This window comes from Podarcis cretensis, assembly GCF_951804945.1.
Source record: "Podarcis cretensis genome assembly, chromosome: 14".
Taxonomy (NCBI): Eukaryota; Metazoa; Chordata; class Lepidosauria; order Squamata; family Lacertidae; genus Podarcis; species Podarcis cretensis.
Genome location: NC_137183.1, coordinates 10,615,790 through 10,631,506, shown reverse-complemented (window position 1 = coordinate 10,631,506; position 15,717 = coordinate 10,615,790). Strand labels below are relative to the sequence as shown.

General features: G+C 45.4%; 1 protein-coding gene across 7 annotated transcripts in view; it reads left to right on the top strand.

Annotated features, from left to right (window-relative positions):
* Nucleotides 1-15,717, top strand: part of AP3B2 (adaptor related protein complex 3 subunit beta 2) — a 76,488-nt gene that overhangs the window by 31,192 nt on the left and 29,579 nt on the right. For all 7 annotated transcript variants that reach the window (XM_079953180.1, XM_079953181.1, XM_079953182.1 and 4 more), the window contains exons 7-13: nt 1,286-1,468; nt 6,435-6,611; nt 7,651-7,748; nt 10,853-10,907; nt 11,163-11,234; nt 11,347-11,409; nt 15,330-15,462. In XM_079953180.1, coding sequence (XP_079809306.1) covers nt 1,286-1,468; nt 6,435-6,611; nt 7,651-7,748; nt 10,853-10,907; nt 11,163-11,234; nt 11,347-11,409; nt 15,330-15,462 — 781 coding nt within the window. The remainder of the gene's footprint in view (nt 1-1,285; nt 1,469-6,434; nt 6,612-7,650; nt 7,749-10,852; nt 10,908-11,162; nt 11,235-11,346; nt 11,410-15,329; nt 15,463-15,717) is intronic.

Below are 15,717 nucleotides of genomic sequence, written 5' to 3'. Positions count from 1 at the left end.
TGCAATTCTCTAACCCAGCAAAGGGAAATCTGTTGCTCTCCAGATTTTGGACTACAACTCCCATCACCCTTTACTGGCTGAGGCTGATGGGAGTTGGAGTCCCAACAAAGACTGTAGAGTTACAGGTTCCCTTTCCTTGGTTTAGTTCATGAAAACCATAGTAAATATGTTGTTTTTTAAGCTGCTGCAAGACTCCTTTTGTAGATTTTCCTGCAACTAACCCACCCAACAACTACCCTATGGAATTGTTATTATTTTTGAATCTCTTTCTTCCAACTGCTCCCATCTCCCCAGTGCTTAAGGCTGTTGCTGAATTTTCTAAGCAGGCTGGCAAAGTTTAGCCTGTGAAGGGCTGGGTGAGGTGCAAAGATGCTTCACCTTGCCTATTCATCCCATTTTTTACTGTTGATTTGTTGCCAGCTTGGCACCTGCGTTTCCATGCCTGGTGGGGAATCCTTGTTTCAGTGACCCAGATCCTAGGTCTGCAAACCCTCTCCTTTTGGAGTTGCATGAGCCCCACAAAGTCTCTGCATTGGTGCGCCTCATTTTCTCCTCTTTGTTTTTTATATCTAGAATTTTTTATTAAATTTTCTGTTTTACAATTTAAAATACTCATTTTACATCCCTAAGATATCCATGACTTCCTTTCCTCTCTTTCCACGGTTCATTTTACATATCATAAATCCCTGCGTATTTTACAAAAACTATACCATTCAGTATTCCATTATTGCAGCCATCAAAACTTATTTACACTGCTGAATTTATCTTAATGCTGCCAGCGTTTTCAGCTGTACATAATTATTTCCCATGTATTCAATACAGTCATACTTCGGGTTGTAGTTGCTTCAGGTGGAGCCTTTTCGGGTTGTGCTCCACAGTGAGTCGGAAGTAATGGAACACATTACTTCTGGGTTTCACTGCTCACGCATGTGCAGACACTCAAAATGACATCACGCGCATGCACAGAAGCAGGGAATCGTGACCTGCGCACGCGCAGATGTGGGTTGCGTTCTGCTCTGGATGCGAACGGGGTCCGGAACGGATCCCGTTTGCATGCAGAGGTACCACTGTAAATGTTTTCCAATCTTCTTTAAACGTATGTTGTTCTTGTTCTCTTATTCTATTTGTGAAGTCTGCAAGTTGTGCATATTCCATCAGCTTAAGTTGCCATTCTTCTTTGGTTGGGACCATGTTCGCTTTCCATTTTGGGGCTAAAACAAAACACGGGCCGCAGTAGTGGCATACGTAAACAACCTGTTCTCCTCTTTGTGTTTCCCTTGGCCAGCTGGTGGCTGGCAGTGTTGTGATGGCCTTCGAGGAAGTCTGCCCCGAGCGCATTGACCTCATCCACAAGAACTACCGCAAGCTATGCAACCTGCTGATTGACGTGGAGGAGTGGGGCCAGGTGGTGATCATCAACATGCTGACGCGTTATGCTCGCACCCAGTTCCTCAGCCCCAACCAAAATGTGAGTGGAGCAGATAAGAGAGAAGCCCGTGCATTCGCTTGCCTGGGTTCTGGAGATAAGTTATCCTGAATCTGGGGCATGGATGTTGTAGCTCAGAAGGCCACAAGTACAGCCCTTGGTTATATTCAGCAGGTGGCATTTTCCATACACAGATACATTTTTTTGGAGGGGGAAAGCTAATAGCTCAGTGGTAGAGCATTGCATGCAGAAGATCCTTAATCCCCAGCAGCTCCACGCAGGGCTGGGATAATCACTTGCCTGAATGTCTGGAAAGGTGCTCCCAGTCAGTGTAGGGAGTACTTTTTACTATTATTATTTTATTTATGATTTTTCAATTTTATACATTTCAATAATTTTACGATCATTTTAACATTTCAGAACTTGACTTCTTTCCCCCTCCTTCTTCAGTTGCTTAGGTTTATTTTTAATATTTTCTGCATATCCAAATTAGCTTAATTTGCTCATTTAGTCATCTGCTTTAGGTCTATGCTGTTATAAAACTGCAGGTTATTACAATAATCCTGCCAATGTTCTTACCTGTTTACAGTTTATTTGTAAATATTCAACAAACCATTTCCATTCTTTTATAAAACGTTTGTTATCTTGATTTCTTATTTTCACCATTTCTGCATATTCCATAGGTTTTTGTACCCATTCTTCTCTTGCTGCGACTTCTTCCATTTTTGACCAAGTAACATTCTTGGCGCTGTAGTCACATACATAAATATATTTCTATACAGTTTGGGTAGTTCTGTCCCTATAATTCCCAAAAGGAAAGCTTCTGGGTTTCTTTGTTTTTTACAAACGTTATTTTAAACATCCTTTTCAATTCATTAGATATCATTTCCTAGTAAGCTTTAACCTTGCTACAAGACCACCATATTATAAAAAGAACCTTCTTTCTCTTTACATTTCCAACACTTATTTGATTTGGATTTATACATTTTTGGCAATTTACTCGGTGTTAGGTACCATCAATATATCATTTTCATATAATTTTCTCGTAGACCATAACATGCTGTGAATTTTATACCCATACTGTATTCTACAATCGTTCCCATGCTTCCATGTCTATATTATGACCAATATCTATTGCCCAGTGCAGGGCCGGATTTAGGTTTCATGCGGCCCTAAGCTACTGAAGGTAATGGGGCCCTTTATATGTCCTTTGCCAACAACAAATTGTCGCTGTTTTTTGTGTTGAATATGTGCTATATGGTAATTTATGGACCTAACAGGTATCTAAGGCCACTTGCACATAACAAAATATTTTATCAAAGTAATTGTTGAACTGAAATACAATTAAGAAGAAGTATATTGATAGTGAAATAGTTATTAAGCTCTAACTTAAAATGATTTTTTTTATTCTTAACAAACTTAATAATGCAAACACATTGGCATTTGGCAATAACAAAAGTTCCTTTAGAAACACAATTTACAAAGACTTATAATCTAGTCTCTAGAAACTTGCTATAACATGAAATAATAATAGCAAACCAGTGATATTTTTCGGGAGCAGGCTAGCAGGCGGGGCCCATTACTTACATCATAGAAGCCTACACAACACAAAACAAAACACTGTAGCTGTATGTAGGTTTTATTTTATTTGTTTTTTATCTTATATTTTGGAAATGTACATGTGGGTTTTTTCCCCTTTAAATTTTTTTGGGGGCCCCAAGAGAGAGGGGCCCTAAGATATAGCTTGTTTAGCTTATATGTAAATCCAGCACTGGCCCAGTGTATCATTGAGAATTTTACTTGCTCATCCTTTGCCTCCCAGTAGGCAGTTCTGAGTTAGAAGGACCAACGGTCTGACTTTATATAAGGCATCTTCCTATGTTCCTAAGAGGGGGAAGAGATGAAGAAGGGATTGGATGGAAGAGAAAGAGCAATGCTGTGCGGCAAGCTTCATCTGCCAGTAGATATCGCTACAGCTCCCAGTGGACTGTTCCTTTTTGTCAGTTGCTCTGCATTGTGTGTGTGTTGCGGGGGGGGGGGGAGAAGTTTCCGCCCCCCCCCCCAAACCATGAGGACCCATTCCTCTGTCCTCTGCATTGCCCTATGTCGGTCCGAGGGTGACATTCCCATCTGGACAACTTTCCAGGGTCCCCACACATCAGTGGCAGGTGGGGGAAGAGGGAAAAGCAGGCAGAGCAAGGAATTCATCTTCGTGCACTATTATTATTATTTTTTATTATTTATCTTATAAAATTTACATGCTGCCTTTTTGTAAGAAGCCTCAAAGCGGTTAAACTAGGGGAGGCTAGTTTCCACACACCCCTCCCTAGGCTCGAGGCAGCCCAAACCGCAATGCCATGATCAGAATCCAAGGATGTGAATGTGCAGAGCATGTGTGGTGACAGGATGTGGCTTAATAATAATAATAATAATAATTTATTCATACCCCACCCATCTGGCTGAGTTTCCCCAGCCACTCTGGGCGGCTTCCAATTGAATGTTAAAAACAATACCGCATTAAATATTAAAAACTTCCCTAAACAGGGCTGCCTTCAGATGTCTTTTAAAGATAAGATAGCTGCTTATTTCCTTGACTTCTGATGGGAGGGTGTTCCACAGGGTGGGCGCCACTACTGAGAAGGCCCTCTGTCTGGTTCCCAGTAACCTCATTTCTCGCAATGAGGGAACCACCAGAAGGCCCTTGGAGCTGGATCTCAGTGTCCGGGCTGAACCATGGGGGGGGGGTACTGAAGAGTACTGAGGGGGGCCTGAGGTTCTCCGACCCAGCGGAATGCAGTGCCCTTTTCACCATATTCTGGGAACGGGGCGGTAAAAAAATAAATAAGCAAAGTGACACGATCCGCGCTGGTGCCTCTGTGATGTAGAGTTACTGTATTTTTCCATGTAAAATGTGCCCCCCGTGTATAAGACGGGGGGCACATATATTTTTGGGGACTACAATTTAAGAAAATGGGGGAAGATGGCCCAGAGTTTTGGGGGAGGATTGCCCAGAGCTTTTTTGGTGGGGGGACGACCAACAAAAATCATTCCTACGACTGAAAAATGCAGCCAATAACTCGCGATGCCAAAACCGCCAAGTGTCCGCCCACTCGCAACTAGCAGCCGCAAATCGCGCGCCCAATTGTCGCAGCGGCAGCCAATCCACAACAGCCCTTGCCGCAGCCACCAATCACCAACCCAATCACTGCTCACAAGCTCCTGCTTGCGGCTGCAACCAATTGCCTGTCCCCTTTCTGCACTACCCATGTATAAGACGACCCCCGACTCTGAACATTATTTTAGAGTAAAAAAACCTTGTCTAATACAGTGGTGCCTCGCAAGACAAAAAGAATCCGTTCCACGATTCTCTTCGTCTAGCGGTTTTTTCGTCTTGCGAAGCAAGCCCATTGACGGCTTAGCGAATTAGCACTATTAGCAGTGTAGCGGCTTTTAGCGGCTAAGCGGATAAGTGGCTTAGTGGCTTAGAAAAAGGGGGGGGGGGGAAAAACCCCGCAGGAACTCGCAAGACATTTTCATCTTGCGAAGCAAGCCCATAGGAAATTCGTTTTGCGAAGCACCTCCAAAACGGAAAACTCTTTCGTCTAGGGAGTTTTCCGTCTTGCGAGGCATTCGTCTTGCGGGGCACCACTGTACAGGGGAAAGTACGGTAACTGTTATACAGTGGTGCCTCGCAAGGCAAAATTAATATGTTCCGTGAGACTCTTCGTATAGCGTTTTTTTCGTCTTGCGAAGCAAGCCCATTGACAGCTTAGCGGATTAGCGCTATTAGCGGTTTAGCGGCTTATCAGCGGATCAGCTGATAAGCGGCTTAGCGGCTTAGGAAAAGGGGGGGGAGGGAAAAAACCCCGCAGGAACTCGCAAGACATTTTCATCTTGCGAAGCAAGCCCATAGGGAAAATCGTTTTGCGAAGCGCCTCCAAAACGGAAAACCCTTTCGTCTAGCGGGTTTTCCGTCTTGCGAGGCGTTCGTCTTGCGGGGCACCACTGTACCACTGTTTCAACTCTAGGTGGCAGTTACAATGAAGCTGTCCCTCTGTTAAGCAACCATTTTTTGGCCTGGCCTCTTCTCTGAAAATACTCTGCGTGGGGCTACCTTTGAAGGTGACCCGGAAACTACAACTAATCCAGAACGCGGCAGCTAGACTGGTGACTGGGGGCAGCCACCGAGACCATATAACACCGGTCTTGAAAGACCTACACTGGCTCCCAGTACGTTTCTGAGCACAATTCAAAGTGTTGGTGTTGACCTTTAAAGCCCTAAATGGCCTCGGTCCAGTATACCTGAAGGAGCGTCTCCACCCCCATCATTCTGCCCGGACACTGAGGTCCAGCGCCGAGGGCCTTCTGGCAGTTCCCTCACTGTGAGAAGAGAAGTTACAGGGAACCAGGCAGAGGGCCTTTTCGGTAGTGGCGCCCGCCCTGTGGAACGCCCTTCCAGCAGATGTCAAAGAGATAAACAACTACCTGACATTCAGAAGACATCTGAAGGCAGCCCTGTTCAGGGAAGTTTTTAATGCGTGACATTTTAGTGTATTTTTGTTCTTTGTTGGAAGCCGCCCAGAGTGGCTGGGGAAACCCAGCCAGATGGGCAGGATACAAATAATAATAATAATAATAATAATAATAATAATAATAATAATAATAATTTTATTATTATTATTATTATTATTATTATTATTTTATTTTATTACTACAGTGGTACCTCGGGTTAAGTACTTAATTCGTTCCGGAGGTCCGTTCTTAACCTGAAACTGTTCTTAACCTGAAGCACCACTTTAGCTAATGGGGCCTCCTGCTTCTGCTGCCGCGCCGCCGCTACACGATTTCTGTTCTCATCCTGAGGTAAAGTTCTTAACCTGAAGCATTATTTCTGGGTTAGCAGAGTCTGTAACCTGAAGTGTATGTAACCTGAAGCGTATGTAACCCGAGGTACCACTGTATTAGGAAATATACTGACAGCCTCCTCTCCTTCCCTTGTGACTGGCAGGAGTCCCTCCTGGAAGAGAGCTCTGAGAAAGCTTTTTATGGTTCCGAAGAGGAAGACTCCAAGGACGACAAAGCAGAGCCGGCGTCCTTGGTGAAGCGTAAGCCGTACGTCATGGATCCTGACCACCGCCTGCTTCTGCGCAACACCAAGCCCCTGCTGCAGAGTCGCAATGCTGCGGTGAGAACCACCATCTCTAGCACGCCCCAGTGCTTCCCCTGCGGGGAGGCAGAGTTCCTTAGGAACAACAGCTCCCCTTGCCACCACGATCCCTGAAATGGGTGCAGGGAAGAGGAAGGTAGAGCAACCTAACTTTTCCCAAGTGCAAGCAAGGAAAGCCCACCAACCCCTGTGCAGATTTGCATATGTTAATTGATATGTATAGATGCATGTTGTGCATGTTCAGCTACTCTGTAAGAAAAGTTTTCAAAAAAGAGGGGAAGGGGCAAAAGGTCTTTGGCCCAGTGCAGACGACCTGGGGCTTAGAACAGAGCCCCCGATGGTGGATTTTATTTTATTCACTTAAAAGCATACATATCCCGCTTAATGTTTCAAAGATCTCTAAGCGGTGTACAGTCTAAAAAAGAACAGGCAATATATCATTGAAGCAAAAATGAAACCTAAAAGCAGTAAAATGGCAATGTAAAGACATATAAAGGCATGTACTGTGGTACCTCTGGTTATGTACTTAATTCGTTCCGGAGGTCCGTTCTTAACCTGAAACTGTTCTTAACCTGAAGCACCACTTTAGCTAATGGGGCCTCCCGCTGCTGCCATGCAGCCAGAGCACAATTTCTGTTCTCATCCTGAAGCAAAGTTGTTAACCCAAGATACTATTTCTGGGTTAGTGGAGTCTGTAAGCTGAAGTGTATGTAACCTGAAGCGTATGTTACCCGAGGCAAACCCAAAGCAAATCCAGAAGATTCAGACACATAAAACGGGGTCTGATCTTATAGATCAGGGATAGCCTGGGCAAAAGGAGAAGTCTTCACAAGGCATCTGAAGCAACAGGTGGTTGCAACTTCAATTATAGCAGAGGGAAGGGCATCCCTCAGTTCAGGGGCAAGGGCAGAAAATGCCCATTTCCAGGCCAGATGATCTTAGTGGTCTTCCAGGTCTATACAGGGGCAAGCAGTCTTTCTGGTAGATGCAGCAAGCACAAATGAATCCTGTTTCCTTGCTTCCAAGGCCTTGTGGCACAAACCCTTTCTCTCTGCAGGTAGTGATGTCTGTTGCTCAGCTCTACTTCCACCTTGCTCCAAAGGCTGAAGTTGGGGTCATCGCTAAGGCACTGGTGCGTCTCCTCCGGAGCCACAGGTCTGCAAACACCTCCCCTCCTTCTAGTCTCTTTCCCTCTATTTTTCTCTCTCTCTCCTTTTCCTGAAGATGCGCCCTCTTCCTTGGAAACATCCCAAGGACAGGGCAGAGCTGTGCATTTCTGTGAGCGGTTAGGAAACCAGCTAAGCTCTTCACCACGGTTCATTATATTTGCTGTGTCTGCAAGGGACGTGTGAGATCTGCAACAAAACATTGCAGTGTGGCACACTCCTGTTCAGGGTTCTAGCCAGCCTGTGCCTTTTTCTATAATATAGCTGGATATATAAGTGTTGAGATGAGTCAGTGGCCAGTCAAGTGAACAGAGCCAGTCCAAAACCAATAAAGGTAAAGGGACCCCTGACCATTAGGTCAACCAATACAGAGCTACAACTCCAAAGTTCCCTTGCCAATTTGGTGTAGTGGTTGGGATGTTGGACTGGGACTTGGGAGACCAGAGTTCAAATACCCACTCTGCAGTGAAGCTTGCTGGATGACCTTGGCCGGCTGCAAACCCTCAGCCTAACCCCTAACTCAACCTCGCAGGGTTGTATGGAAGGTAAAATGGAGAAGAAGGAGACAATGCACAGCACCTTGAGTTCATTGAAAGGAAGGTGCACTGGGCAGAAGCATATTTATTAGGAATTTTGAATAAGGATATTCCCAAAGATAAAATTAACATATTTCTTGTCAGTGTTTGTAAAAAAAAGAAAAAGAAAAAGAAGGTTCTGACCTCCCTTTGTCGCCTCGGCCTGGTCCTTGGACCCTTGTCGGCATAAAAGAGTCCACGAGAAAAGTATCCTTGCAGAGTACTTTTTGCTTTTATTCTTAAAAGTCTTTCTGCAAAAGTGACTGACCAACTGTACACACCTCAACACTACCAGCTTTCACCAACCAACCCAACATTTCTCACTCTATATATACAACCACTGCAGGCCACTGACTCATGCTGACCCAGCTTTTTAAGCATTAAAGAAACAGCGGCCAATTTTTAGCCGGGACATTTCTGTACGCAACAGTGGCAGCGAGAATGTTGGTAGCCAGTCATTGGAGAGGAAATTATATTCCAACAAAGGGGGAATGGTTAAGTAAACTTTGTGAGTACCTGGAGTTAGCAAAATTGACGGATTTAATAAGGCATAAATCAAAAATTTTAATTCAGAAACAATGGAAATGTTTAAATGATTATTTATACAAGCAGGGCTCAAATATGAAAGTTTGGTTGTGTCTAGACTAACCTTGTGAAGATTTGATTGATTATGAAAGAATCTAAGGCAGGGAAATGATTGAAGAACAGATGTAAATGCGAGCAAGACAACTAAGAGATGTGTGGTGAATGTGGTGGAAGTCTTTTATAATATTTTAACTAAGATTTATATATTGCAGTATAGTATTTGAAGCAAGAATTTGGTTATATTTCAGGTTATGAAAAGTATTTTTCTTTTCTTTTGTCTTTTTTCTTTATATCTTCTATTTTTGCTTTTCTTTTTTTATTAGTTTTCATTTTGGAAAATATGTACACAAGTGTGTTTACAGTGTTATGTATTGTTCTTTGTCTAATTTCTATTTCTTGAAAAATTTAATTTTAAAATTTTTTGAAGGAAGGTGCACTATAAATGTAATAGTAATGAACCACCGTGCCCTCAACTGCCTAGCGCAGGACTGGGGCCTCAGGACCCAAATGCTGTTGAACTCCAACTTCCATCAGCGCCAGCCAGCATAGCTAATGGTTGGTGGTCATGGGAGTTGTAGTCCAAAAGGCTAGCCCTGTTTCAGGGAGATGTACTTTGTGGATTACCACAAAGCCCTGCCTGAACTTGGGGGTTTCTGTAGCTTTTCAGAGGCAGTCAAGTTTCTGAATACCAGAGACTGGAAACCGCAGAGAGAGGAGAGAGCTCTTGTGCTTCGGTCCTGCTTGCAGGTTTCCTACAGACAGTTGGTTGGCCACTGTGAGAACAGGATGCTGGGCCACGTGAGCCATTGGCCTGTGCCAGCAGGCTGTTTCTACGTTCTTACGGTTCTCGCTTAGCAACTACCGACAGACGTCTCTGGATGACTTTGCAAGCAAAGCAAAGCATGCTGGGATAGCTGTCAACCGTCCCTTATTTGGCGGGGAACTCCCTTATCCCAGCGCCGTGTCCCACTGCTGCCCCTTATTGATGATGTCCCTTAAATTTCCTGGGTTTCAAAGGAAGCAGTTCCTCTCCCTCCCTCCCTGCCGGCCAGGGAGGAGGGAGGCTCCAACTATGTTGCTTGGCTGCCCGGCCCGCCCCCCTCCGGCCTCCTCTCATCAGCCTCGGCCCCTGGGAGCCCCTCCCTGCCGGGACTGAGGAGCCTTGAGAGGAGAGCGAGGGCAACCATAGGGAATGCAGTTCAGAGAGCGGAGGCGGAGGCAAAGGCAGGTGTTCCAAGAGCTAACCACAGAGGGGGAAAGCGGAGGAAGGACCGCAAGCACTTCTCCCATAGATTTGTAGTGGTAGACTAGCATAGATGTTCTGATCTGCGGGTGCTGTTTCCCCGCCCCCTTCCTCCCGCCCCACCTGATGGAACTGAGAGCTGCAGATGGAGGACGAGAGAAAAGATACAGAACTGCAGCAGCATCTTCGTAGCTTGGACTTCGTTTTGCGCGAAAAGTGGTTGCTGCTTGTAGTTATTTAATTGCAGTGTTTCATCAGCTGGTGTCTTGAGCAGCAACCTCTGGAAACGAAGGGCTAAAAACCGGCGCTGCTCTCCAAAATTGTCTGGTCCCTTTTAACTTCGTATTTCAGCTGGTTGACTAAAATCCCTTATTTTGGCTGCTGATCCCTTATTTTCGAGGCTGCTGGTCCCTTATTTTCAAATCTGTAAGTTGACAGCTATGATGCTGGGGGGGGGGGGGAAAGCATTCCCTCATTGTTTGTCCATGCAGCCACTAATCAGAGGCATACTGCCTCTCTGAATACAGAGGGTCTGGTTTTGTCTCTTAATGACCATTGGCAGATCTGAGCTTCATGGCATTTGTCTAAACCTTTAAAGAAAAAAAAGGTGGTCATCTTTACATCTGCTGGCGGTGAATCCTGCAGTGTTCCTGCCTCGTTGACAAATCCTTGTCTCTCTTATTATGGCAGTGAGGTCCAGTATGTGGTGCTTCAGAACGTGGCCACCATGTCAATCAAGCGCAGGGTGAGTGCCTGTTTCCTTTATTAAATGGGGTGGGGTGGGGAGGGATTCACCTGGGCTGGGAGACGTGAAATGCCAGGACTCTAGATGTCTGCCACATTACTGCTGCTGCTTCTGCTGTACTTGAACCAGTGATGGGGAGCAGCCCAGATGGCGTGAAGAGAGGTTTTCTGGGTCCTTCTGTAAATCCAGAGCTCACCATGGGATTTTCCCAAGGATGCTACTGCTGCTGCTGATCCTGCTTCTTTCTCTCGGCAGGGAATGTTTGAACCATACCTGAAAAGCTTCTACATCAGATCCACAGACCCCACCCAGATCAAGATCCTCAAGGTGTGTGAGATGCACCCATAGATGGGTGCTAGGCTGCACTGAAGATAACAGCTTTTTTTGTTTTTTGTCGTCGCCTAGAGTAACTCCTCCTTTTTCTCTTCTGCCCTGCTAGCTGGAAGTTCTGACCAACCTTGCAAACGAGACCAACATCTCCACCATCCTGCGTGAGTTCCAGGTATAGCATGACCAATGGGCTGGAAGAAGGTCTTAGCAAAGGAGCTGGAGCTGGAGCAATATGTGCAGAGCCAGGAATGCCTTTGTACTTGCTAAATTCCTAGCATCCTCAGTGACAAAACCTAGTTCCTAACCCACTGGAAGGTCAAACCACATCACCCGCCCCAGACAAGCCACCAACATTTAAAAACGTATTCTCGCACTGCATTCTGTAACCCAGTTAAGATGGGGCATTTGACTTTAAATTGGGTTTGAATGCCACTGAACTCCTCAACCCATATTACTAAATCCAATTTTAAAATGCAAGAATTACATTACACAAAGGCCCCATTTGCACTGTACATTAAAAAGCGGTATACAGTGGTACCTCTGGATACGAACAGGATCCGTTCCAGAGCCCCGTTCGTATCCAGAGCAGAACGCAATCCACATCTGTGGGTTGTGATTCACTGCTTCTGCACATGCGCATGACGTCATTTTGAGCGTCTGCACATGCGCGAGCAGCGAAACCCAGAAGTAACACATTCCATTACTTCTGGGTCGCCGCAGAGCACAACCCGAAAACGCTCAACCTGAATGCATACTGTGGATGGGGTGTAAGAGTTCATCTGATCCAATGTATTGATTCTGGCAGTGACCAGCTAAAATCCACACAATATTTTTTTTAACTACCCTTAAAATAATTATTAAAAGACGAATAAAATTATTAAAACTTCAAAAACCAAGATGGACGACCAGATTACATGTCTTTGTAATCTTGCTGAATTAAAAAAAGTTTTCCGCTTGCGTCTAAAGTGATAAAGCAAGGGCGCCTGGCTAATGTCAACAAGCTGGGAGTTCCAAATATCAGTTTCTTGCAAATCTGGAAGACCGTTGTGTGGCAGGTTCTGCAGATCAAGGCACACATGGGGCAAAGCGCTGTCTTAAGTAAATTGGTCCCAAGTTGCAAAGGGCCATATATATATATATCAATAGTAAAACCTTGAACTTGGCCCAGTAACAGTGCAGCTGTTTGAGAAGAGGCATTATATGCTGGCAGAATTTCAATCCTGTCCGCATTCTGCGCTAACTGCAGCTTCCAGATCAACTTCAAGGGAAGCCCCACATAGAATGCACTGCAGTAATCCAGTCTTGAAGTTACCAGTTGCTAAACTGCTATGACCAAGGTATCCCAGTCCAGGAACAGTCACAACTGTTTTACTGTTTGTCCCCAGCATCCTATAATCACAGGGCAAACTGCTTCAAATCAAGAAGTTTCTGTTTTTCTTATCCTGGCTTAAAGGGTTGTGAATGAGGTCATTAGAAAGAGACTTTGGTGACAAGGGGGCTTTGCTTTTGACACATTAGGGGAGACTGTACAGTTTCATTAGCTGAGTCTCCTGGAAGTCACAGAAATGCAGCTTAAGGAAGGAGAAAAGGGTGGACTTCTCGGAGCTGTATCCCAGCTGTTGTGATTCCAAAGTTTATCTTAAAGACCATTAAAGGTGCCCTTAATCTAGCTGTCCTTGAACAGGGGTTGGCTTCTGTTCTATTTTTGCAACTCTAATTTATTTGCTTTTCTTTGTTTATAGCAGGTGTGGGGAACCTTTGGCCCTCTAGGTGTTGCTGAACTACAACTCCCATCAGCAGCAGCAAGCATGGCCAGTGGCCAGGGATGACAAGAGCAACATCCAGAGAGCTTAAGGTTCCCCATGCCTGGGAGAGCAAGAGTGTGAGAGAGCACTATAGCACAATTCATGCATGTTATAAGAAATAATAAGCTAGATATGGACATATAGTATATAGGAGAGGAAATGAAGGCCAGGGGTAGCCTGCAGATTTTATAGTGACTTTTTGACCAGTATAATGCCATGTGCCTTACTGAATGGGCATTGCCAGTGTAACTACATACCCAATACAGAAACTTATTAAAGTTGTCTAGGAAACAAAGGAAGATGCCTTATAACAGCTCAGATAGTTTTGTCCTATTTAGTTCAGCGCTGACTGTTACTTTTATGTATTTAATTTATACCCCACCTTTCCTTCCAAAGGAGCCCAGGGTAGCAAACAACAAGTGATTAAACCATAAAAGAAACATTTAAAACAACGTGCAACATTTAAAACAGATGCAGATTTGGAAAGATCTCTGCTGGAAAAGTTGTTGGGAGTGGAAGGTATCCAGTAGTCACTGAAAAGGCAACAGAGATGGTGTCTGTCTAATATGGTAGGGGACGGAATTCCAGAGGCCACCTGGGACTCTAGTGACACAGATAGATCCAGGAGCACCTCCAGACTGCTAACGTTCTCTTTAATGGGGAGTACGACCCCATCCACAGCTGGCAATTGACTCATTATCATGGTTTGGGAATCGCCTGCCCACAGCATCTCCATCTTGCCAGGATTCAGCCCCTTAACCGCCATCATCCAGCCCACCACTTCACACCCACTCCTGATTCAAACAGAAGTAGAGCTAGGTCATCAGCAGAATGTGGATGAGACCTCATCCTAAATCTCCTGATGACCGATCCCAGCAGCTTCATATAGAGGTTAAAACAGCTCTGGTAAAAAGGATGGTACCCTGCCACACCCCAAAGAACAGCTGCCAGGGGGCCAAAAGATAAGTACGTTTCTAAGCACAATTCAAAGTGTTGGTGCTGACCTTTAAAGCCCTAAATGGCCTCGGTCCAGTATATCTGAAGGAGCGTCTCCACCCCCATTGTTCTACCCAGACACTGAGGTCCAGCGTTGAGGGCCTTCTGGCAGTTCCCTCACTGCGAGAAGCCAAGTTACAGGGAACCAGGCAGAGGGCCTTCTCGGTAGTGGCACCCGCCCTGTGGAACGCCCTCCCACCAGATGTCAAAGAGAACAACAACTACCAGACTTAGAGGACATCTGAAGGCAGCCCTGTTTAGGGAAGCTTTTAATGTTTGATGTATTACGGTATTTTAATATTTTTTTGGAAGCCGCCCAGAGTGGCTGGGGAAGCCCAGCCAGATGGGTGGGGTATAAATAATAAATTATTATTATTATTATTATTATTATTATTATTATTATTACTACCACCACCCAGTCCTATTCACCCTGGAGATAGGATTGGAACTACTGTGGAAGAGTGCCTCCAATACCCACCCCTCTCAGTTGGCTCAGAAGGGTACCATGGCCAATGCTCCTTTGAGAGATCAAACAAGAAAACAAGGGTTGCATTCTCCCTGTTCGTCTCCCAATAAAGGCCATTCCATTCAGGCCAATTCAGCCCCATAACCCAACCTGAACCCAGAGTGAAAAGGTTCAAGAAAATCTGTTGCGTCTAAGAGCACCTGCAATTGCTACGCTGCAACCTTCCTGATCACCTCCTCTGAAAAGCTGGCATTTGTGACCGGGCCGTAGTTGTCACAAGCTTTTTCAGAAGTGGCTGGATCACCCCCTCTTTCAGGATGGCCAGGACCACTTCCTCCCACAAGGATGCATTGACCACACTTTGTGTCTACTCAGACATGCCTGCTTAGCAAGCTTTAATAAGCCAAGAGGCGAAGGGTTCAAGGAGACCCTTTCCTGGGTGACATGAAACTTGTGCACCTCACCAGGCTGCATCAACTGAAACTGATCCCAGGAAGTTTGCAGGTGCTGTAGTGAGCATAGATGTGGCATCGAGATTGCTATGAAGGCGAGCAGCCTTACCCTCAACGTACTTGTAAAAAAAATCACGGCGGGCTTCCGACTGGCAGCCATGCTCCAAGGTCTCAGGCTAGGGTATTCTCCCTCACCTGATGCCAGGGAGGTTCTGCATGCACAACATGAGCTTTGACACTGAGCTATGGTCCCTCCCGTTATAATTATGGTGCATTTGGGGGCTAGCATGCAGCCCGCATGGCACAGGTCCAGCCACACCCATCTCTGCATGGGCATTCCCAGACATCTCCTTGTGTCTTTTTGTTCCCACAGACTTACATCCGGAGCATGGACAAAGACTTCGTGGCAGCCACCATCCAGGCCATTGGCCGTTGCGCCACCAACATTGGCAAAGTGCGTGACACATGTCTCAATGGCCTTGTGCAGCTGCTCTCCAACCGAGATGGTGAGAACCCTTTTTCAGCTAGGAAAATGGGGGGGGGGGGGGTTGGTTGGTTCAGAGAGTGGTGGCTTGAAATGCAAGAGCTCAGTTCTTAGTATACAAGTTGGCATATAGTTTGTGAATTTTTTATTGGAGCAGAACTCTGTGGAGCACTGAAGCTCTACCTTATGGCTGTGAGAAGGGCTACACACCCCTGAGATTGCCCAGGGCACAATCATGAGATCTACAAACTTGGTTGCTTTTGTTGGAAGTTTTTAA